Here is a 23,498-nt window from a genome sequence, read left to right on the forward strand (position 1 = left end):
CAACTTCTGAGAAAGTCCACAAAGCGAAAAAGATGAAGCAATAAAAGAAGTCGAGGGTAAGTTAGAAATTAATGTCGTTGTTGTTAATGTTCTTAGGATAAAGGTTATTTCCTAAATGTCCAAGTTATTTAGCTGTTCCCAGATGGACCTAGGTAGGTACGAGTCCAAAAAGCTTGCGAGCTAAATGTAACTTCTGTGATTAAACGTTTCCTCCGTGGTTTAGTTGAGTTTGGTTGCTATAGTTCCAAAGCTCGCCAGTCTGGCAGGATTCCCGGAGAGTGCACTGACGCACTAGACAAGCCTGTTGCTGACGGCGGGAGAAAGGCTAGAGAAGAACGGATCAATCCCCCATATGCTACATATAACACGTTTTAAAACTTAGCCTGATTATTTCATTTTACATTTGTGTTTATACTTGTTTTACTTTTTTGCTGTCCACTGAAGTGCCTTGTTACTTTCTCGTAAGTATCACCTTCCCGTCTACTTCCATTTGCGAAGTTGTTTCCCACACCTATTCTGAAGCGGTGAGATCTGTGCAGTTGACAAGTTGGGTCCAAGCGAGCTGTCATATTCGTGCCAAACGGAGTTTAAACGCGAAGCTGCAACCTTGTTTACTGTGAACTCTTACCAATTTCTTAATAACTAATTTTTCTAATGTTTTATCGAACATTTTCTCTTTGTTAAGACATCTCCAATGGGATTAAACAAACCTCATTGTCCTTTGCTGGACGAAAGGAAAGCACGGGCGACATTTAACTAAGGATATATATATATTTTTTTTTACCACAAACATCAGCAAGATATGGACAGCAATTGCTTTTCCAAACCTCCTATAAGGTACGTTTACTTCTCCCTGTGTATTTTGGTCAATTTCAATTAACTATTTCCAGCTTTTGTTTCAGTAGGGCTGATGTGTTATCCTCTACATTGATAACCTGTACATAAAACTGAATTACCGCTGCCACTGAAGACTTTTTAGAGTTTTTTTCTCACTTATATTTATATTTTTATAGAGTTAGCGGATAGAAATAGAGCACGAAGACATACAGCCACAATAAAGAGCCAAGAGTCTGATTCAGAGGTCACAAGCTCAATTGACAATGTAGGTCCATTCTATGTTGCAGTAAAGAAAGACACTTATATTAATTATGTACGAAAAAAACAGTGATATTACTATGGAATGCAAAAAATAGTTATTGTATCTTACATAAGGACAATGGAAATATATTATGGATATATACCTTAAAATGGACAGACATGTCAATAAATCTCAATATGTACTTATACAAGTTATTTGGATGCACAATTCAACTTTTAAATCCTTTCGAAACAAGCAATATAGACCTACATCCCATATTGTAGGCCTATAACATAGCATTTTAATTGTCAGTGGTGTTGACTGTGAAAAGGTCCCCTCTCTCTGGGTGTTTCTGACCGTTTATTGTGCTGATGTTGTGTAAATGTATGACTGTTTTGAAGCCATACAAACAGGCTTGCCTTTTCGATCCGAAAAATGGAACAGGGATCTGCCACAGGTAGAGTGGAAGCACTTGTGTCTGGAGGCAGGTAATTGGCCTGTGTTGAGGGGAGTTGCTTGGACAGAGAAGCAGTGTGTGTTAATAGTGAAGGACAGGGTTTTAGGTAGGTCAGGTGTGTGAGGCTCTCTGGTGTTTTTTCTTTTCCTTTTTTCTTTTTCTCTGTGTCAAATGCCCGACCGTAGAGGCAAATATTTAGGTTGGTGTGTTTCGCCTTCCAATGACAAATTCACTAAAAGGGTAAATAGACCTAAATGATTTGTCTATATGGACAGTTATCTAGGCCATAGCCTTGAAGTGGTTTGAGGTTCAAGTCTGAGTTTGAATGAGGAAAGTTCCACACAAAGCATTCTGCATTGGCATCACAGCCTCTCTGAAATCCCAGCTTCACCTTGGGGCAGATATTGGGGTAGCTGGACACCAGGGGTCCCTGACCTGACTGCAGCCTGCTCACTGTAGTTTACAAGCTAGCTTTCAAATCAACTGGTCTTGTCTGCTCTCACAGCAACCGCCATGCTCTGGAATCATCCGCTTATGTCTTGCTGTTGTTACACTACAGCAGCTTCTATTAGCAGTAACCTCTAACCGTTGACCTGTTATCTTGTGGCATTGCATTCATCTTGTTCTGATGGGTATATGTTTACATCTGTTGCTGTTTCAGCACGGTGTGTGTAATCTGGAATCGTCTGGTAGGACCTGGGTGTGTCCTTTGTAATGCTTCAGCTTTTAGCCACGAGTCTGTTTGTCAGCTGACCTAATGACAGCCCAGAGGCTCACATTGAAGCCAGGTTATTTAAAGGCCCCTGGGTCTGAGCATGCCCAGTGTCCCCCCAGTTCTCCATCTCTCTCCCACAGAGCCTCTGTTGTATAAGCCCTCCGTTGTTTTGAGCTGCTGTTGTCTTCTGTTTGCCTCAGACTGAGGCCGCTGTGGGGTAGCACACCATAGTAAAATGTTATCATTCAAAGAACAGGTTAAGATATGTAATGTTTGACTGATAGGATACACATGCAGGTTTAATAAATGGCACAGAATTTGTTGAACTGGTGAAAGCCTGTGTCTGTGTTCTTAGAAGAATAGTTTAGTTATGAACAAAATAAGAAGTTGTGTCCAGACAGAAACCTGCTGTCAAAAAGTTCCTCTACATACAATAGACTGATACTCGAGAGCAGAGAAACAGGAGCAAAAAAGAAAATTACCTCACAGAAAAGAAAAAAAAGGAAACTTTTTCATGGAGACAGTAGAAACTTGAATCTCCATGAATCTCCCAATTTCACAGGAACTATATCACCCTCTTTAAGACCTCTTGGTAGCCTGTCTCCTTGGAGACTAACCTAGCAGGCGAGATGCCATGATCGAACATATTGCCCTGGAAACACAAGGTTCTGGTTTAATTAATTTATGAGTGAGTTTACTGTATATGTGACTGTAAATATTGAGATAGACATTGTTGGAAGTGCCTGTGTGGGATTGCATCTCACAAACACACACATGCAGACATACACACGCACACACCTGCACACAGTCTTTCACACATCACTGTGACTTAACGGCCAGCTTCTGTGTTATACGGACCAATAAATACACATTCACTGCACTCAGCTTCACAGCAGGCTACATGTGTGTGTGTGTGTGTGTGTGTGTGTGTGTGTGTGTGTGTATGTGTGTGTGTGTGTGTGTGTGTGTGTGTGTTTGTGTTTGTGTGTGTGTGTGTGTGTGTGTGTGTGTTTGTCTGTGTGTGTGTCTGTGTGTCTGTATGTGTGTGTGTGTGTGTGTATATGTGTGTGTGTGTGCGTCTGTGTGGATGGGAGTGGTTGATGGGAGTGTGAAACGGACCATCTCATTTTCTCTTGACAACTTAGACGAGTGACGAAAGCCAGCCAAGGAAGAAGACCAAATAACAATGCGTGTTCCTGTGTCTCAGTTTGAGTGTGTTTGTGTGTGTGTGTGTACTAAGCTTTATGCCTCTCTGCTCCTTTATCTGGATGCTACAAAAAGCCCTATTTGAACTCTTCAAGCCATAATTACATGCTGCAGGAGCCGTGAATTTGCAAGCCAGTGATTCAGGGCTCAAAGATCAGAGAAGGACCAGCTCTTGTCCCACGTCCCAAAGCTCTCGCAGAGGCACGTCCTGTTAAAAGAACGGTAGGCTTCTAATTTACAGCACCCTGTTAATGCATATTAAAACAGTGGTGCGTTTTTTTATTCATCTATAGAATTGTCTGTCTGAGATCTGTGAGATGTGTGTGTGTGTGTGTGTGTGTGTGTGTGATATGTAACGTGTTGGATTAGAGCTCTCAAAAGGCCCTTCACTTGCACACACCTCAGCCACACAATACAGAGCCACACACACACAAACACACACACACACACACACACACACACACACACACACACACACACACACACACACACACACACACACACACACACATACACACACACAGGACCTCACACACACTTGAAACCCTGAAGTGATCTGATCATGACACCTCCATCTGTAACCCAAGAGCTGGGAGCTGAGTCAAAGAGGCTCACATGTGAAAGGTGCAGTCACTGCTCTGCCACTTTTCTGCTCTCTGTAGGCCTGAGATAGGAACAGCCCCTCCCCCAAGTGACTAACATCTTACACCTGAGTGAACTAGCACCTAGACCAAGCTAATATTTACATCAGAACATTTGTCTAAGGTTGAAGCCTTACACACATCAAATCACTTGTCTGTGGTTGTCATCATCAGTTAGCACTCAATGTCATGCTCCACAAGAAGTGAATTAAATGTTAAGGGAGAAATATAAATGATTTGTTTCCTTCGAAGAAATGGGGGAAATTACAGTTTATTACAAGATGGGAGAGAGAAATAGAGAAAGACGTGTGAGGTGGTGACTACACTGCTGCAGTATTAGAGAGGCTGAGTGAGTGACTGGAAGGCTTGATGAGGGCCGATGTTTCCTATATACACACACACACAAAGACACACACACACCCACACACACACACACACACCCACACACACACACACAGTGAATGTGTGCCCCACATGTTGGCTCTATATATTGCTGTGTGATCTGTGATGTGTGTGTGTGTGTGTGTGTGTGTGTGTGTGTGTGTGTGTGTGTGTGTGTGTGTGTTATGGTGTGCTCGGTTTATTGCTGCACATGCTCAGTTTAGGTATTTTCCCTTGAGTTCTGTGGGTTTTTGCGTGGGTTTGTGTGCCACCCGAGTCTCTCTCTCCCTCTCTCTTTCTCTCTCTCTCTCTCTTTCTCTCTCTCTGTCTGTGTTTGTGTAGTCTTTCTCCTCATCAGTGGAGTGTGCAGCATCAGGCTCTTTTTTTAGTTATTTTCAGTGTGGCCGGGTGTGCACATGTGTGGCCTCTGGAGGAGGTTGGGGAGGAAGCCACGCTGCCCTGTCCAGGGAGGAGAGGCTGGGTGGGGCAGCTATGCCAACCTCAGGCCCCTGAGCTCTCTGGGAAAGGAAATCTGTCACCTTAAAACTATAGAAACAATACATTTTAGAACATAAAGTATCAAGTTTGAATACAAGTAAGCAGTATTTTTTTTTATTTTTTTTCCAATCTATGATGCCCTTTAAATGTGTAATCCTACTGAAAATATAGTTCAGAGTTAATGAGTTAAATAGAGTTAATGTGAAAAACGTGACACTGTACACAGGCTTGTATTCTTGTGGGATTTTCTGTGCACATTTTCTGTCTACCAGATGACATGAAAGTGGCATTTAAACCTTACATCTGACACATTAGTGGCAGTTCACATGTTAAATGACATGAACAGCAATAGGCACAGCAATAGTAGCAGCTACAGTAAAAGACACAGCAGTAGACAGACACATTAGTTGTAACACTCACAGGAATAGACATATCAGTGGACAGACACATTAGTTGTAATACTCACAGGAATAGACACATCAGTAGCAACAGGCAGCGCAGTTGACACATTTATAACAATAGACCCATGATGGTGGAGAGTATGAAAGGGCGGTAAAGAAGTTGTCAATAGAGAGCTTAATGGTAACAGATGGCAATGGTAGGTTGAAAATGTTCATTTTATGGCTTCATTATGTATTTTATTTACGGCATGAAAAAACTGCCATGAAGCAGAATGCCAGCAGACCAAACTGGCAGGATGTGGCCCAGGTCCGGCCCAGATCTGCCCCAAGAGGCCATAGCTCCCGGCCAGCCTCCCTTACTACTGGCACTCCTTCATGACTCTCTTCATACCCATACAGGTCTTACTAGTGCAGTCTGTAATTGTAGAAGTTCAATAGATATCCGTGATTGTGGGCAAGCAATGTTTTAAGAAGGGCAAGTAGGTAGCTATGTTTAGAATCCGACTTTATTTAAAAGCTGAGTCATGGACATCGAACGGAACACAATCCCTGTGGTGAGAGTGTTCTGTTTTTAGGTTTTAGGTTCTGCAGGTAAGGAATTAAATACAGACCTCATGGAACCAACCACGATGTTATAAAAGAATGAATATAGAAATATGAAAGTAACTCAAACAGTATATTTAAGAGAACAAGCCTGCTTTTTTTACCTTAACATATGTTTGGCTAAGGGGACGACCACCCAGAGAAGCCAGTTTAAATTTTGCAGGCTTATCCTTAAGGTGTTATTAAAAGTAGTTCCCTGTTACCTTGTTGTTGCAAAGGACAACATTTAACATTCATATTATATACATAGACTAATTGTAGACTTTCAAATGGTGGACTTTGACGTGGTCTTGTGTTGGTCTGTTGGTTTAACCTGCATTGAGGAGGAGAGTCCACTGGTCAACCTGCTTGTGTGAGTGATGAGTTATGTCCCCTGCAGCTGTGGTGACTTCTCTCTCTCGCCGTCCTGATCACGCCCGTATGAATGTGTGTCATCTCCCGGCTATTTTAGGGAGGCAGCTATCAGATCACGTCGCCTGAATGCTCGTGGGCGTTGGGATGTCTGGCAGAGGGCGTGCCGCCACTCCACTCTTATCGACGCCACAGAAATGGTTTTAAGATCGACATCAGTAGAGCCTTTCAAGTGTTTTTTACAGGCTGGATATATCTGGGAGGGGAGTCAGTCATGGATGAGGGGAGATAGTTTATATTGGCCATATCTGGACGTCTCTAAATGGAGGGCTTGTATTCGAGGCAGGCCTACGTGATAATGAGTTGTTTGCCACAGTGTACACACTCTTCCATAAATCCTGTTTCCTGTTGTCCACAGCAGATGTCATCTTTGAGGATGTGTATTTTTTTTTTTTGTGTGTGTGTGTGTTATGCAGGCAGGGCAGGTGTGTGCTGGCTGATAATGATGAGGGTGCTACTAGAGGTTCACCTGAGTGTTGATGGGGGAATAAGCTAATTGTTATTTGCTGCTGTTTCTCTGTTCAGCATCTGTGGGGATACATTCTGTAGTTTCCTCATGCGCATACACAGACACACAGACACACCAAACACACACACACACACACACACACACACACACACACACACACACACAGACGCGTAGGTCCATGATAGGTCCACTTGCACCTACTGTTACACACACTCACACATACACACACACACACACACATGCTCAGAGAGAAAGAGAGAGAGAAGGAGTGAAAGAGACATGGAGAGAAAGAGAGAGAGGGGGTTTGCCCACTCTGAGGCTGTGGCTGGTAATTGGTCCCAGAATGCTGCTCTGCTCCTGCCATCCCCAGTGAGTTTAGAGACGTGCCTGTTATTCAGCCCAACAGCTGTGGAACAGAGGGACAGGGAAAGAAATAGAGAGAGAGAGACAGAGGGAGGGAGAAAGCGAGAGAGGAACAATTACCAAAAAAGTTTGTGTGGTTCAGAGTACACGTGTCAGCATGTGTGTATGCAGGTATTTAGTGTGTTTGTTACACATAGTGTGTGTGTGTGGGTTTGAGTGTGTGTGCCTGACAGGGCTGAAGTTCACTGTCTGGACAGGGAGTGCCAGAGTCCAGTGTTTTCCCACTGTGTGGTCGTGATGGAGGGGCACTGCCCAGCATGGCTCTGCCATGCCACACCCTCTGCCCGCACACTGCTCTCTCTCTTTCTCTCTCTCTTTCCCTCTCTCTCTCTATCTCTCTCTCTCTCTCTCGCTCTCTCTCTCTCTCTCTCTCTCTGTATCAAGCCCAGCTATCTCATTGGCACACTGCTGACCCATGTGACTTAATTTACAGGCAGTGAACAACAACAACACAGTGCATGTTATTCAGTTAATGTTGGTTGTTTGAATGAGCTGATTAATTGCCCTTAGTACTGTGTTTGCAATGCCATAACAGTATACACAATTTCCTGTTGGTCTCACACTTATTGTGAAGTTTTGTCAAACACTGATTTGTGTTCTTAGTCTCTATATGTTAGTCTTAATTCACTCTAGGTATTCTCAGCAGAGGAGCTGGGTTGAGTGGATATCCCTATATATATAGTGAGGCTATTTTTAGGACACTTGGGAGACACGCCTTAGGGAGCTGATAGAATGGCTTTATCTGGCCCATACTGAGCATGTGTGAGGATCACTGATAGTGCTGAGACAGATGTTTATATAGGGCTAAAGTAAAAGGATAGAACTGCTGAGGAAACCACAGTGTCTGTGTGTGTTGGTGTGTGATTGTGCAGCAGTGCACCGGGTAAGGCTAAAGCCGATACAGTCAACTCCAAGGTGTGTGAGCATTGCTCTCTCACTCCTCTGAAACTTGAGAGCAGAGTCCGATGCTGTTGCCATGTCACCATAGTAACGACAAACACATGCCGGCACAGAGTCAAATGTCACACTACCCCCGCCCCCCCTCGTGTTCCTTGCTGAAGTAGCCTGTGTCTGTCAGAATGATCATTCAGTGTGTGTGTGTGTGTGTGTGTGTGTGTCAATTGGGGTTCCTCACTGAAGTTGCTGGGCATCTGTCTGCAAGGTCTCTTTGTGTATGCCTGTGTGTGAGTGTGTGTGTGTGTGTGTGTGTTTGTGTGTGTGTGTTTCCCTACTGATGTGACCTGGTGTTTGTATATGGTCTTCCTTCATAAATGCACAGCTGCAGAATAGACGTGGGTAAATTTAGGTTGGCGTGACAACGTTTGGAATGAGGGTGAGACTGGCATGATACAGGAAGGAGGTCAGGGGGGGCATGAGGAGGGGGAAACAGTCTGCCTCTACAGGAATGTGTGTGTGTGTGTGTGTCTGCTTATGTATGGGTGTGTGTGTGAAGGAGACATTGCTCTAGTACTTAAAAAGATGCATAGTGCTCCATTCACACACAGTGCATGAAAGCTTCCTCCTGATATGCTGCATGTGTGCTGACTGTCCTACTGTAATAGCAGCCTGAGTTCTGTTCTGGCCTCTCTGTTACACAGCTACCTCCCGCCCCAGCCAGACTCTTCTGTCTGTTCCTGTCAAAGAGGCTGGGGCAGGGTTGTGTTGGTTATGTATGTGTTTGTGTGTGTGTGCCTCTGCATGTGTCTGTAACTGTGTGTGTGAATGTGTGTGTGTGTGTGTGTGTGTGTGTGTGTGTGTATTTGTGTGTGTGTGTGTGTGTGTGTGTGAGTGTGTGTGTGTGTGTGTGTGTGTGTGTGTGTGTGTGTGTGTGTCTGTGTGTGTGTATGTGTGTCCTCTGAATGTGTCTGTATCTGTGTGTGTGTGTGTGTGTGTGTGTTAGGGGAATAATCAATTTTTTCCCCCACCCCTAGTGTGTGTGTGTGTGTGTGAACTCACACCCAGGCCAGACTCATTCTTATTCCCCTTGAGAGACTCAGAGAGGCTGGGGCAGGGTTGTGTTGGTTTGGTGTGTGCGCTGGACAGAACCCTAGTCCTGATTCTTCCCAGTGTTGTCTTCTCATAAAGGTGCCTTTGTTCTGGTCAGGATCCCGCGCTTGACCCGTTCCTGCGATCATTCTATCCTTTGCCGGGAGGTCTTCCAAATCAACACACACACACAACACAACACCTAACACACATTCACATACAACACACACACACAGCATAATGCCTAACACACTCAGCAGAACATTTAGCACACACATATAATGACACACCCACACATAAATATATATAAACACACCCATATTCACACATTCTCACGAGTGTCTGCACGGAGGTAGTGCTGGGGTGTTTCCAAACCACACTCACCCCCTCACGGATCAATAGTTTTCCAGTTGCCACAGTAATATCACATAGTCAGTTGTCAAGCATTGTATTTCCTCCAGCATCCAGAACAGCAGATGCATGCTCACGCTAAACAGGTCAGAGGAACTAAAAGGAAAACAAGTTCCATCTCAAAAAAGGTCTACCCCTGAACAGTTCTCTCTTTGGAACCAGAGATCATTCAAATGCTTCGTCATTGATAAAAAATACATTCTGACAAGGTAAACAGTTGCAGTCAGTGCCACAGCTCATCATGTGCTGACTGGGACCTATAGCGCAGTTAAACCCAGGAGAGAGATCTGGGCAAGGCTTTGGTGCCCTGACTCTCCAATTCTTAAAAAAATGTATCAGAAACATGGATAGGGGATCTCTGGCTGACCTTTGGTCCATATGAATATGATCTTGGGTCCATGAGAATGTATGTCCTCTATAGTCTTTTTTTATCCAGTTCAGCAGTAGTGAAGGGAGCTGTGTTTGTCTTTTTTGTGTTTGTGCAATGAGCGTGATGTGTGTTTTCACCTCATAGCCTCTTAGCAATAACACAGGGATTAGGATGGGAGCAGTCCGTATGCATCAGCAGAAGTGAAGTTCGCTTGCCAGTGGTGCATGATTTAAGTGTTTGAGGAGTGGCAACCTTCTGCTCTGGATCTGGTATGGGTCGGTTCCAGAGTGGTTTATTTTTCTGTAGGGAAAGACTACTGTTTATTATGATGACGATATGATTATTATGATTATGATTATTACTATTAATACAAATAATAATAATCATCATAGTAATAATCATAATCATACATTTAATGTGATCAAACATTGTATTACACTTGAGGTGTCACATATGATCAACAATAAAATATACAACAATCAATAACACATACTATAGGGAACAGAGCATGGCTGGACAATGAGTTCCAATCAGCATTGTATATTAAAATGCAGTGGATGCAGTTAAAGTGAGTAAGCTAGTTTAAAAAGGGTTGGGTTTGAAGAGCCGTTTAGATAGATTACTGCTAGACAGGGGCCTCAGAGTGCCATTAAAATTGAGATCCACCCCTTCACATTCATATCCTGACATAAGGACATTTGGCATGCGGTCATTTGCATATGAATAGCAGTAAACCCAGACTGAACTGGGACAACATAAAGACTCATTATGCTGCTATCGAGGGTGGGATTCACATTAAATAACTGACATGAGCTTACACTGACTGCCGTATGCTTGTATGTCTGTGGATAAAATCATGTTACCATATCCTCCCCCATAAACGCACATCAGAATGTAAACACTGTTCAGCCTGTGTCAGTCTGGGGCAGTAATAGACATTTGGGTCATACTCGGAATTAAGGTGTCTTATTGTTTTATTTAGGGTAATTGTGTTTGTACTTTACTGTACTCTACACTATGTTCACACAGTTTTAACTGAAGCACTGTTAACCCAACAAGTGTGGATGATAATTCAACATAATAGCCTTCACATCGTGAAAGAGGGTGTAGCCTTACATTGTGTCCTGAAAGGTTCTTGTGGCAAGGCAAGGCAAGGTAAGGTGTGTGTATATATATATATAAGTTTATATATACGTATATAAATATAAAAGAAAGTACAAAGTGCATAAAATGGAATCATAACATGGTAGGAGAAGCTCTAACTGTGGGTTTATCTCCTTTGAAACACAAAACTGTGTGTTTATCTCTTTTTGGATTGGTTGGTATGTGTCTTTATACGTACTTAGATGTGGGCTGTGGTGTTCAGGAAAATTCATATGGAGCCGGTAATATGAGCAGTGTGGTTAATGACAACCTTAAACACCGGGGAAGTACAACTGGCTTTAAGCTGTTGTGAGTGGGGCTAACTTGGTGAATCACTGATGATGTAAAGTGTCCACTTGACATCCCTAGTGAAATGCTGAAGAAGGCATCTTTGTTGTTGTTGTAGTGCAGCCTTTGGGGTATAATACTTAGGGAAGTTCGTTGGATTTGAGTTGGGGAGAGGTTTGACTGCTGTGGGAAATCCCAAACCAATAGCACAAGGAATTTTACATATTTTCCTATGTGCAATTAAATTCTATACAACATAAAAAAAAATACATAAAATAGAATACAAAATTAAAATAAAGTAGTAAAAAATAATAAAAACATAGTGGAAGAAGCCCTGACTGTGTGTTCATTTCTTTTGTAACACAGAATATAGATCCATAGAGTAGTAACCCGAATAGAATCCTTAGTAGGATCCACACTAGAGCCCAAAATAGAGCTTAAGCCCAGAATAGAGCTTAGGCCCAAAATACAGCCTAGATTTGAGCCCACCAATAGAGCTTCACCATAAACCCTGGGATTGACGCTTCCCAGACAAGAATTACTTAAATTAAAGTGAATGAAAGTGCAGTAAGAATAAAATGCGAGTTTTTAAAGCTCAATTATTTGCATATGAAAAAGAGATTTTAAAAATAGCTACATTTGGGGCACATCTGAGAACTTCTGGCAGTTTGTTCCAGCTAAATGCTGCCTTACTATGTTTAGTTTGGACTCTGGGCTCTGGTTCCATGGATATAAGATTCCTACTCGGTTTATATTCTTTAAACATATCAGATATTCATTTTAGGCCTAAACCATTCAGTGATTTATAGACTAGTAGCAGCACTTTAAAATTCTGGAGTGTAGTACGTTCTGGAGTAAGTAACTGTAAGTCAGTGTAAAGATTTTAGAACTGGAGTATTGTGCTCTGATAAAACTCTTTCTGGATAGCAACAGCAGTCATCTGGTGAAAGAGGCAAATATATCTGTGTATCATTTGCATTACCCCCTTACTATGGTTATCAATGTGGTTTGAATTTGTCCTAAAGGCAGCATATAGAGATTGAACAGAAGTGGTCCGAGAACTGATCCCTGGGGGATTCCTGGTCAGATTCATAACTGCCTATGGTAGCAAAGTAACTTAACTCACTCCAACTTGTAAATCAGTATTCTATGATCTACAGTGTAAAATGCAGCACTAAGATACAACTGATATTTTACCTGAATCAGTATTCAGCCGTATGTCATTTATCACTTTTATAAGAGTAGTGTGTGAGGTCGAAAGACTGACTGAAATTCGTCGAAATGACCACTGAAAACAACTTTCTCAACGATTATAGCTATAGAAGAAAGATCTCTATAGTTGTTTAACACAGAGGCATCCATCCCGATTTTTCTCTTTTAAGAGTGGCTTAATGGCTGATGTTTAGCAGTAAGCCATTAGCTATTTGCTGCAAGTCAGTTTTTTTGGGTCAATTCCATGAATTGTGACATAATAATGGAGTTATTCTAGGTGGTCGCTAGAGACGGCATAGTTGATCATTTGACTGATTGATTTTTTTCACTAAAGGAGCAAGCAAATTAAATGTTTCTGTTTAAAGGAATTCTGGGGCTATCTGTTTTGGGGGGTTTGTAAACTTGTTAGTCATACCATAGAGTGAGTATTTTTGATGTTATCGTTAATCATCTTAGCAAAATGTAGCTGTCTAGCATGTAGTTTAAACTTCAAAGGCTTTGTTTATAGAGGTGAAAGTGAATTTGAAGTTTAGTTTTTTTTCCCCCTTTCATTAGCCTTCCTGCATTCTCTTTCAAGGGCTTTTACCATCATGGTGTCTCTCCACGATACTTTCTCAAAGTTTTCTTGACTTTTACCTATGCAAAAACAACCAAGATATTCAAAATGTTCAAGTCAAAATGATCAAGAATGGTTGGTGACATAGCTATGGCCTCCATAAACTAAGCGCTATTGCTCTTGCTGATGTACCTTTACCTAACGGAAACTTGAGCATCCATCCGGAGGGATGTAATGTGCTATGGTTTGGGACCCTGAATCTGGCCAATAAGAAAAGGCCTGGTCGGCTTGTCAGAGTGGCCAGTAAAGTTAGTGGGGTGAACCAAGCTCAGATCTCTGACCTTTACAATTGGCAGGTCATAAAGAAGCTCCATGCCATATTGGACTGTTCTGACCACCCCCTTGCAGAGGGAGTTTGGGTTTCTACATTCAGGTAGAAGATATGGAGTTCCACCTCATGGACAAAACTATTCAAAGACTCTTTTGTTTGTACTGCAATTAGGCTGACCTTGCACAAATTATGGCACAAAGCACTGTTGTGCACTCTGCAATTTGGCTCATGTTTTGCCTTCATGCAGTGGTCTTGCATTGTATGGCCCTGATTTCTTGTCCCTTTGTACTGTCTGGCACTTTGTCTTTTATGTAGTACTTGTGATGGATAAATACTTGACTGCAACCCAATTTCCCCTAGTGGGATAATACAATTCGATTTAATCAGTAAGTCTAAGAAGACACAGAAATGATCAGAAAGGGCCAAGTCCTTAACCAGAGTGTCAAGTAGTGCAAAACATGTTTTGGCATTATTGTCCATGTTATTATCTATGTGGATGATAAAATCCCTAGTTATAATTAAAACATTCAAATCAATGGAGATAACTGACAGTAGTTCAGCAAAGTCATTAATACATTTTTCAGAGTATCTTGGATGTCTCTAAATGGTACAACATTCTGGGAGCACCCTGCAATATGAAACAGAGATATTCAAAAGAAATACAATTACCCAGCGTAATCTCTATGAACTGTAAAGCATCTTTAAATGAAGCAGCTACTCCTTGTCCTTTCTTACCAGTTCAGCATGTATCCATAAATGTATTCTGCTAACCAAGTCTGCAAGAGAATCTCAACTGTAGAGTAGAGATAGATATAACAGGAGCCCCTTGGTCAGACTGTGGATTTTGTGAGAGAAGTATCAGATTAGACTGGTTAGAATCATAAGATGAATATTCTCGATTGCTTCTGTTTCTAATCAACACAGGAATAAAGAACATTACAGGCATACTGGGTCCCAGTTTGTTCTCGGAACAGCTGCCAGGATCATCTCTACTATTGTAGGAACCCTGAGCACAAGTGTTGACAAGTGTTTTGTACCCTGCTGTTGCTAACAGTAGCACTCACTGAACATTCTATGCTCTGTGCTGCCGGAGGAGATGAAGGACAAGGCTGCTGCTGACAGTGTTGAAGTGGCCAACGAGGAAGCGGACGGGGATGAGGGGAAAAGGGTGCCCAGTGCTTTTTGAGTCGAACTTGTTGAGATGAAGAGTGGGAGTTTAGTCCCAGCACACACCAGTTCCTCCTCCAAAGCTTCGAGGACAGGTTACGTTTGGGAACAGCGAAGTGGGTCAGATCAGGGCCTCTGGGACCTCTATGTTTGTGTGTGTATGTTTGTGAATGTGCCTGGGGGAAGGGGCACAGTAGCTCCTTTTTACCCTCTGTGTGTGTGTGTGTCTCATGCTGATCTCTGCTCCTGCTCCCTTCCTCTCTCCTTATAAAGAAGATAACTCGTTAAATGGGGTTTATTACACCATTGCAAAAAACTCAATAAAACATAGCAAAAAAGTCACTGCTGGTAGTTCTGTGGTGTGCATCATCTGTGCCCATAAACAACTGGCCACTGCAGGCTACTAACAAAAACACTTCACAGCTATCTACACTATGCCAAACAACTCTACTGGTGAACAGGTTGTTGCTGGTAATTCTGTTGTCTGCCAGGCACACCCGGTGGGTGGTTTTCTCAGACTTATTTTCCACGTTACAGAAATGTAAAGTGTGTGTCTGCGTTTCGAAGACTTAATGGTCACAGGTGGATGTTTACCTGAGCACTCAGTACTGTGGGATTAGGGAGGATAGCTGCTGTGAACTGTCACCTGAGGACACAACCTTTATGAAATTACTGTAGTATCCAAATGCATGGTGTACTATGGGAGCTGAGGCTAACGATGCTGCTTGTGTTTACCAGGACTAAATGTTTGGAGACATAGTGACAAATGCAAATGCCATTAATCTCTACTTTTACAGATGTTTAAACGGCCTTAAGCCCTGCTACTGGACACTTTTAGAGATGTTTAAAAGGCCTTAACACTAAAAGGTCTATATCCTTCGTCCGGGATATTTTTATTTTTGAGTTTTCGTCTTAGAGACATAAAAAGAACAACCACGGAAACATTGAACCCTTTTCTAATATTATTGCTGAGGTCTTCTAGAATAGAATCATATATTCCATTTGTGCATCAATGTTTTTAGTTAAGCAAAATGTACAAAAACATCAAGGCATGTCAGACAACTTAGAAAAGTCTAAAAGGCCTTGGACCTTAGAGTGTTAAGCCCTGCTACTGGACACTTTTGTCAGGCAGAAAATACTCAAACTTAAATATTGAGACTGAACACATCTGGCCCTGGTGACTGCGAACAGCCAGCTGTGTTCAGCCTCGTTCCATCAGAAGCGTTTGGAGTAGATGCTCAGTGCGCTGAACCACAGTGCCCAGGGCAGAGGTCCAGACAGGGTGGGAACTAAAAGCTCTCAGGCCCTCAGCTCAAGTAGGAGCACACGCTGGTTCAAAGGGCTCTCATCCGTACCACTGCCTTAAGAAGAAGTCAAATCCTCAGTTCACCTCCTTTGCTGTTAGATTACTCTGTGGTAAAGCCCTGTTCCCTCCCCAGAGGTTTAATGCAATCAGGCATTTAGCCTTAGAGGAGCTGAGATGATGGCTTTGTTTGGGAGGACACTGGTCTTCCCCTAAGGGCTGGATGTGTTGAGTTATGAAATGAGGGCAACTGAAAGTCCCCATAGAAACTGCCAGTCAAAGCGGGGATAGACGAGTTGTGTCTAGAATCCTGGCAGGATCCATTAGTAGTCCAGTCGCACTGCAGGTTGGGGCTTTCGCATTGCCAGCTCTGAAACTGAGAGCTTCCTGCTCCCGCGGGACAGCCGGAGGTCTTCTAAATGGCTCTTTGTGTGTAAGGAGTGTGTAGGTTTCATAGCTGAGGTGTGTGTATGTATGTGTGCATCCATGAGTGTTTATTTGTGTGTGTGTGTGTGTGGGGGGCGGGATTGTGTTTTTGTGGTGTGTGTGTGTGTGTGTACGTGTATGTGTATGATTTTCCCCACAGATGTGTGTACATGCATGTATGTGTGTATGCATGCACACATGTGTGACTCTGGGTTTGGGAGTGTGTGTGTGTGTGTGTGTGTGTGTGTGTGTGTGTGTTTGTGTGTGTCAGAAAGCTGCTGTGTGAGCCCTTTGTGGGAAACAGGAGGATCGCTCCCCCACTCTTCACCTGCGGAGATTTGTACTGATTAGCTCCCCCTCAGCTATTTCATGAAAGCTTGGCCTGCTCCTATTGACAGAGTATTGCCCTATGATAAAGCCCACAATGAGGCTTCGCTAATGATTGACAGGCAGAGGTTAAGGTCTAAATGTTGTGGCACATTCACAAGCTCTCTGCCACAGTGTAAGGAACCTTTAGCTCTTTCAGAGAAGACATGCTCCTTCGGACCTGCTTGCAGGAGAACCTCTGAAACAGGCCTCAAGCGATCCAGAACCAACTCAGGGCCCGGCATCTAATGTGAGTGAGACGGCTCTATCTTGTGCTAGCTTGTGCTCAGTGAAATGGAAAACAGGTGAACTAAAAATACGACCTATCAAAAGAGCATTTGCTCTGTGTTGGCTGTGTGAACTAGACACACCCAGATTCTGTGCCGTCAGCCACTAAGAATGACGAGAATGACAAATATTGACATGTGGGAAACATATCGTACTTAACCGTCAAATATGACTGATAAAAATGGCGCTTCATTCTTCTATGATTTACATTTTACTCAATAGTATCTGTTGTTTATTGATAAATCAGTACCTGCCACAAGATTGACAGCAATGTTTTCTCTTGATGAAATGCAGAAACAAATATTTGACCAATGGTTTTGTTATCTTTTCAAATGCTTATGCGTCTGGGCAGTCAGAATGTCTTCTACTTTTCAAGACAGAAAAACCAGTTTAAAGGACCTTGAGAAGTTTCATGGGAGCTAAACCGATCGGTATTTAAAGTCAGACAACAGATACATCAGAAGATATCAGTGTAAGGAGTGTTGGAAAATGAATAACTGAATGTTGATTAAGTCACTGTAGTTGGAGGTGATGCTGATCTGTGATGAGCTTTAAAAGAGGCGTGGGCTGCGCTGTGTTGTTTTTAACGATGCGATAGTACATTTTTAAAGCCAGCTCTCTGCCAGGGACTTTGGCAACTTGCAGCAACAGCAACAGGGCAGTTGTTCCTATCTGTTCCTAACAACAGACAGATAGCAGACTGCTAACTCAAGTGTACACCCTTGTGTTAGGTAATACTGGGAGATGCTGTAGCCGGCGTGCTAATGGCTTTTTTATCTGAGACTGTTTAACTTTATCTTTTTAAGAGGGTCACCTGAGCCAGGCTCTATGGGCTTATCGAGCTTGTCACGGTTTGTTCACATCATGTCACCATGTGCTCTGGTTGGCATGTGTGTGTGTGTGTGTGTGTGTTTGTGTGTGTGTGTGTGTGACTGCTCATGCCTGACACAAGTGTGTGTGTGTATCTCTGTTACAGTAGGAAGATGAAGAACCCAGCCCCGCCTCCCCCGGGTCCCCCACAGGCCACTCCCCGACGCCTGCCGCGGAACATCGTGCCCGACGGGGGCGTCGCCGTGGGCGGGGATATTAAAGAGAACGTCCTGAGGCCCCGTGTGGAGCTCCGGCTCAGCCTGCCCAGCGGCGTGGATACCACCAGCACCTTTGATGGCAGGTGGGTGATCGCTCATGACGACCAGCCACAGAGCTAAATCACACTGACATTGTACTGACGACATTCATTCAGTTTGTGCCATTACATGTGGACTGATCTGGCACAGGTGGGGTAATAGCACATATAGAATAGAAAAGCCTTTATTGTCATTATATTGGCATACAACTACATTTTGACATTCACATATCATAGTCTAAAGGCTGTGGTTCATGCCACTCTGAGCCATATTTATCTGGTTATTCTGACATGACAGTATCTGTCCAGTGTCACCCATACCATCAGCACCTTCAATGGCAGGTTGGTAATCAGTCCCCCCACTATCACCCCTGATGATCAGCCAGCCCAATCACCCCTGATGATCAGCCACCCCACTATCACCCCTGATGATCAGCCACCCCACTATCACCCCTGATGATCAGCCAGCCCACTATCACCCCTGATGATCAGCCAGCCCACTATCACCCCCGATGATCAGCCAGCCCACTATCACCCCTGATGATCAGCCAGCCCACTATCACCCCTGATGATCAGCCAGCCCACTATCACCCCTAATGATCAGCCAGCCCACTATCACCCCTGATGATCAGCCAGCCCACTATCACCCCTGATGATCAGCCAGCCCACTATCACCCCTGATGATCAGCCAGCCCACTATCACCCCTGATGATCAGCCTCAGGATTAAATCACAATCACACTGGAAGCTTTCATGCCACTTTTACTCCTTTATTTGGTCGTTCATACATGACAGTATGTCTGATCTGCATGGATGCCACATCAGTCTTACATCTACTCATGTGTTCATTCAGATCATGGGATTATCTCAGACTGCGGCTCTTATAGTTTGTGTTACTGGTCTCATACTGGTTAATGGAGTGTCCGCTTTATATCAGTCAGCTGCTATCTTAGAAGTGGTTACACACTTACCATAATAAAAATTAGATACGATCTATTATGGCTATTGGTCTCTGTGTCCAACTCATAAACCACATAAACCCAGAGAAACAAAGTATTTTCTTATTTCAGAGAGGTTGTATGCCAATATTTGTCTTTGGTGTGCTCTCTTTAGTGTTCTGTCTTCAGTTGTTTTTGATTGCATCATATAAATAATACCATACAAAAATCATCACACTTTCTTTTTAGGTATCATTGAATGACAATACCACATGTACATCCAGTTATAACTTGCAACAACTCATGTGTACATTGATTGTGAATACTATCTAGAGTTGCATCCGCAGTTTTCTCTGTGGTTCGTTCTTGTTCTTGGCCAAAATAGGTTTCCACTTCCTCCTTTATATTTTCCACTTTCCTTTGAAGTCATATTTATTTCTGGAGAGGCGCGGGTAAGATGCCAGAGGCCAGCATGACATTAGAGCAGCCCCATGTGTTAGCTTGGTTACTGTAAGTAGGGGGATAGTGTCACTTACTGTCAGTGATCCTGAGAGATGAGACTGGCAGCGAGACTGAGATAGTGCCAGAGAGGCCTCCTCATGAATGACACAGAGATGAGACCAGATCAGCCCAGACCAGAGTATTTGCATGACTGCTGCATGAGATTAGCTGGAATACAGTTAAATATTGCTCTACAACACTCCTACAGATTCCCTTGTGCTACCTGGATTATCAGGCAGACTGAGGATCTTGTTTTAATGTGAGGTGACTGGTATGCTGGTTATGTGACTGATATTATGGGCTAATGTAAAAGGAGTGTACTGCTTGACTCAGAGTGGAGTTATTTTGGACTTCTGTTTCTGTCTAAGAGAGGACTGCTGCCATAGAGTCAAGTAAACAAATCTGCAACGTGGTGTCCTGTGTTTTCATAATTTCTTGTCACAGCAGTTTACACCATCAGTTTTGTTTGTGATACGTTAAGAAGTTCATTTTCACAACTAATGAATTTTGTTTTGTTTTGATTGTAGTCAAGCAAGGTGTGTTGACTTACAGTTATGTAACAAACAAAGCTTGAACAAATTTGTATACTGCACTGTGTGCAGATCCGGCAAGTCCAAAGACCATTAGAGTGAAAAAGAATATAACAGAAAGTTATGGAAAATAAACATGGCAACCTGTAGTACTGGAACATCCTTGGAAATAAAATGACTTATGAGTCATGGAAACAATCACCAGGGCAACAGCAGGTATTTTTATGGAAAGGAGAATTATATCTGTCTACTGTTCAAATGTGAGTCAATGAAAGGGTTGACTTGCTGTTGGCAGACCTCAGATCTTGACAGTGATCCCAGTTTTGTGGGGATCGAAAGAACTTGTCATGTATCTGAACCAATTCCGCAGGAACCTTTAGCTGGGAAACACAAACCTGTAGGGATTGCCATAGAGATGACTTCCAGTTGAACATCTTGTGTTTCGACCAGTATGAACCATGGCATTTTTAGACACATAATGGAACAGGCGTGTCCATAAGGTTCCCCTTTCTGCGTGGTCTACTGTCTCTGTCCCAGACAGTGTTGTGCTATTGTTCTGCTTTTATGGACCGCTCAGTTTGGTGAACTGGCTCATAGTGTGGAAACACTGAACCCATATTCTGGAAATGCCTCCCATGCCACGTTCAGGTTTTATTTCTATGCCTACGACACCGCTGACCATGACAGGAATTGGCTCTGCAAAAAAGTGCAGCCTACATACACTTTAAGGGAGAGATTTTTTATGATTTACTTAAAGTGTAGGAAAGAGAAAGTCATTTTATAATTTTTTGTGGCTAATTAAAGCTGTCTAATTACTCATCTTCACTAGAATGCATCTACATGTATTTATGTATGCTTAAATCCTAAGCCATCGGAGTGTTTAAAACCAACTTAACCATATTGTTCATCATATGTAAACGAGAGTGTGAGTGTGACTGGTGTGAGTGTGAGTGTGACTGGTTGAGTGAGTGTGTCAAAGGAACATGATTCAGTTGTCTGATCTGAGAGTGTTGCTGAGGTGAATCTGGTCCTCTTCTTCTATGTCACTCAAAACTGATCAGCCACCCAGACACTAGGTCACATGACACCACCAGGTCATGTGACCTACTCACCTGCCGACCTATCGGGTTTGATGAGGTAACCCTATCCCAGTTTGATACCTCTTTCTCTCTCTCTCTCTCTCCCTTTCGCGCTCTCTTCCCCTCTCATTTCCTCTGCTCTCTGCAGGAAAGCTCTTATGGACCTGCTTGTGGAGGTGTGTGGTCACTACCACCTGAACCCGGCCTACCACACCCTGGAGCTGCTCTCGTCGGAGGGGCAGCCTGTAGCCTTTAAGCCCAACGCCTTCCTGGGCTCTCTGGATGTGGCCTGTGCCCTCATCAAGGAACGTGTGGTGGAGGAGAGGCTGGTACGAAAGCCTGCACCCAAAGTGCCAGAGGTGAGCCCGAGAGCCAGGCTACTTAGTGTATTAGCACAGACTATTGAAATATTCTTTGTTTTTTTCTTCTTTACATCATCATGTTGTTGAAACATACCATGCTCAGATACTGGAGAGATGCTACAGAAATGTAATTATTTTGTGTAATTAGTGAATATAGTTGTTATTATTGTTATTTAAAGGATAGACTGTTAGCATACAGCTAATCCTTATTCAGAATGTGCAGTTTTCTGTTCCTTGGACGTCAGTGCATACCTCACCATTTGCACTTCCAGTCTCAGTTGTGCAGATATTCTGAAACTGGCTTATGCAATGTTACTAACATAATAATCAGCACCAGTTTTCTCCTTGTATTTATTAATGTTAGTTGTATATGTTTTGTTTTATACATTTGAAAACGTTTAATATGCATGCTTTGGCCTTAAATAGACCAGAAACCGTTTGATAACACTTTGTTATTTCATTTAATCTTTAGGTGCAATATCATTTTATTGTATTTAACTGCTGAAAGTTGAACAAAGAAATTGTTTTGCAACAGGCTTATGTATATGACACCTAGTAATTATATCTGTCGTCAATTGCATTGTCAAGGTTATCAAGTCTTATCTTCATAAAGTGTTTTGATAAAAACGTACTCTCAATTCACTCATGCACACACACACACACACACACACACACACACACACACACACACACACACACACACACACACACACACACACACACAATGTTGTAAAGTGCCTTCTCTTCCCTCGCCGTTGCCCTCTGGCTGCAGAGGAGGCGTTTAAAAGGGCCCAAAAGATCCGGTACTGAGGTACAAACAGCCGTGGTGTGTTCTTGCTCTGGCGTGTCTCTTCTTTCTTCCTTCCTTTCACTTATGACCGTCGTCTTCTCTGTCTTTCTCTAGCCCTCTCTTTCTCTCTCTCCTTCACCTCCCCACGTTGGTTTGTGAATTTTTCATGATGTCTCTACCTTTAGTTACCATGTATTATTCCTGCTCTTTCTGGCTGATCCTCTCTCTCCCCCTCTCTCTCTTTCTCTCTCTCTTGCTCTATTTCTCTCTATCTCTGTCTGATCTCTCCTCTCTTCTCTCTCAATCAGTCTCACTCTATCGCTCTTTTTTGTATCTCTCTGGATGTAATTGGTGATGGAGAGAGTAGCATTATCTCTGAGCATTTCTCTTGTCTTTAGTTATCTCATCATTGCAGCAAGTTGAAGGATAACCTTTCTCACTGCACATCCCAATGGGGATTTATTGATCCAATAAACTGTCTTGGCGGCTCTTGGGTGGAAGTCAAGTTTACATAAGAATCTCTGTCATAGTGAGCTGTGCCTGAATATTGCAATAATCAATCAAATAGATATTGGTCATGGCTGTTAAAAAATGTGGTAATAGTTAAGATATACAGAGAAGAGTGTTTTACAAAAATCAATTTAATGTGAACAGAAATATAGTCAAAATAACTCCAAGTATGTTGTGACTTAGTTTGACGTTTGTTAAGGTTTTATTCAGGCAGTGGTGGATACTTTCAGACCATGTTTATTATACAGTATTAGTGTATTTGGATGGTAGATATGTTGTGAACGTGGCAGTCCACATGTGTGTGTGTGCTGTATTTGTATGTGTGTATGTGTGAGTTTGTGTGTATCTTTGTGGAATCAGGATTTCCGATCAGCTGTCTGGCAGTATGGCCTTTCCTTGTGGTTTTGTGTTACTCGTTTCTCACATCAGGTGAAAAAGGTCCCCCACTCTGCTGTGAGTTTAATGATGCACTTCCAGCTGAACTTACTGATAGCATTGCATGACCTGCTACCACCACAACATGCAAACATTTA

The 23,498-nt window shown here is 42.8% G+C and overlaps 1 protein-coding gene across 1 annotated transcript in view; it reads left to right on the forward strand.

The window, feature by feature from the left end:
- The first annotated feature begins 302 nt into the window (after positions 1 to 302).
- Positions 303 to 23,498, forward strand: part of cobl (cordon-bleu WH2 repeat protein) — a 45,200-nt gene continuing 22,004 nt past the window's right edge. Inside the window, exons 1-3 of the mRNA XM_080857382.1 lie at positions 303 to 837; positions 18,107 to 18,301; positions 21,452 to 21,662. Coding sequence (XP_080713508.1) covers positions 803 to 837; positions 18,107 to 18,301; positions 21,452 to 21,662 — 441 coding nt within the window. The 5' untranslated portion in view covers positions 303 to 802. The remainder of the gene's footprint in view (positions 838 to 18,106; positions 18,302 to 21,451; positions 21,663 to 23,498) is intronic.

This window comes from Sprattus sprattus (genome assembly GCF_963457725.1).
Source record: "Sprattus sprattus genome assembly, chromosome: 19".
Taxonomy (NCBI): Eukaryota; Metazoa; Chordata; class Actinopteri; order Clupeiformes; family Clupeidae; genus Sprattus; species Sprattus sprattus.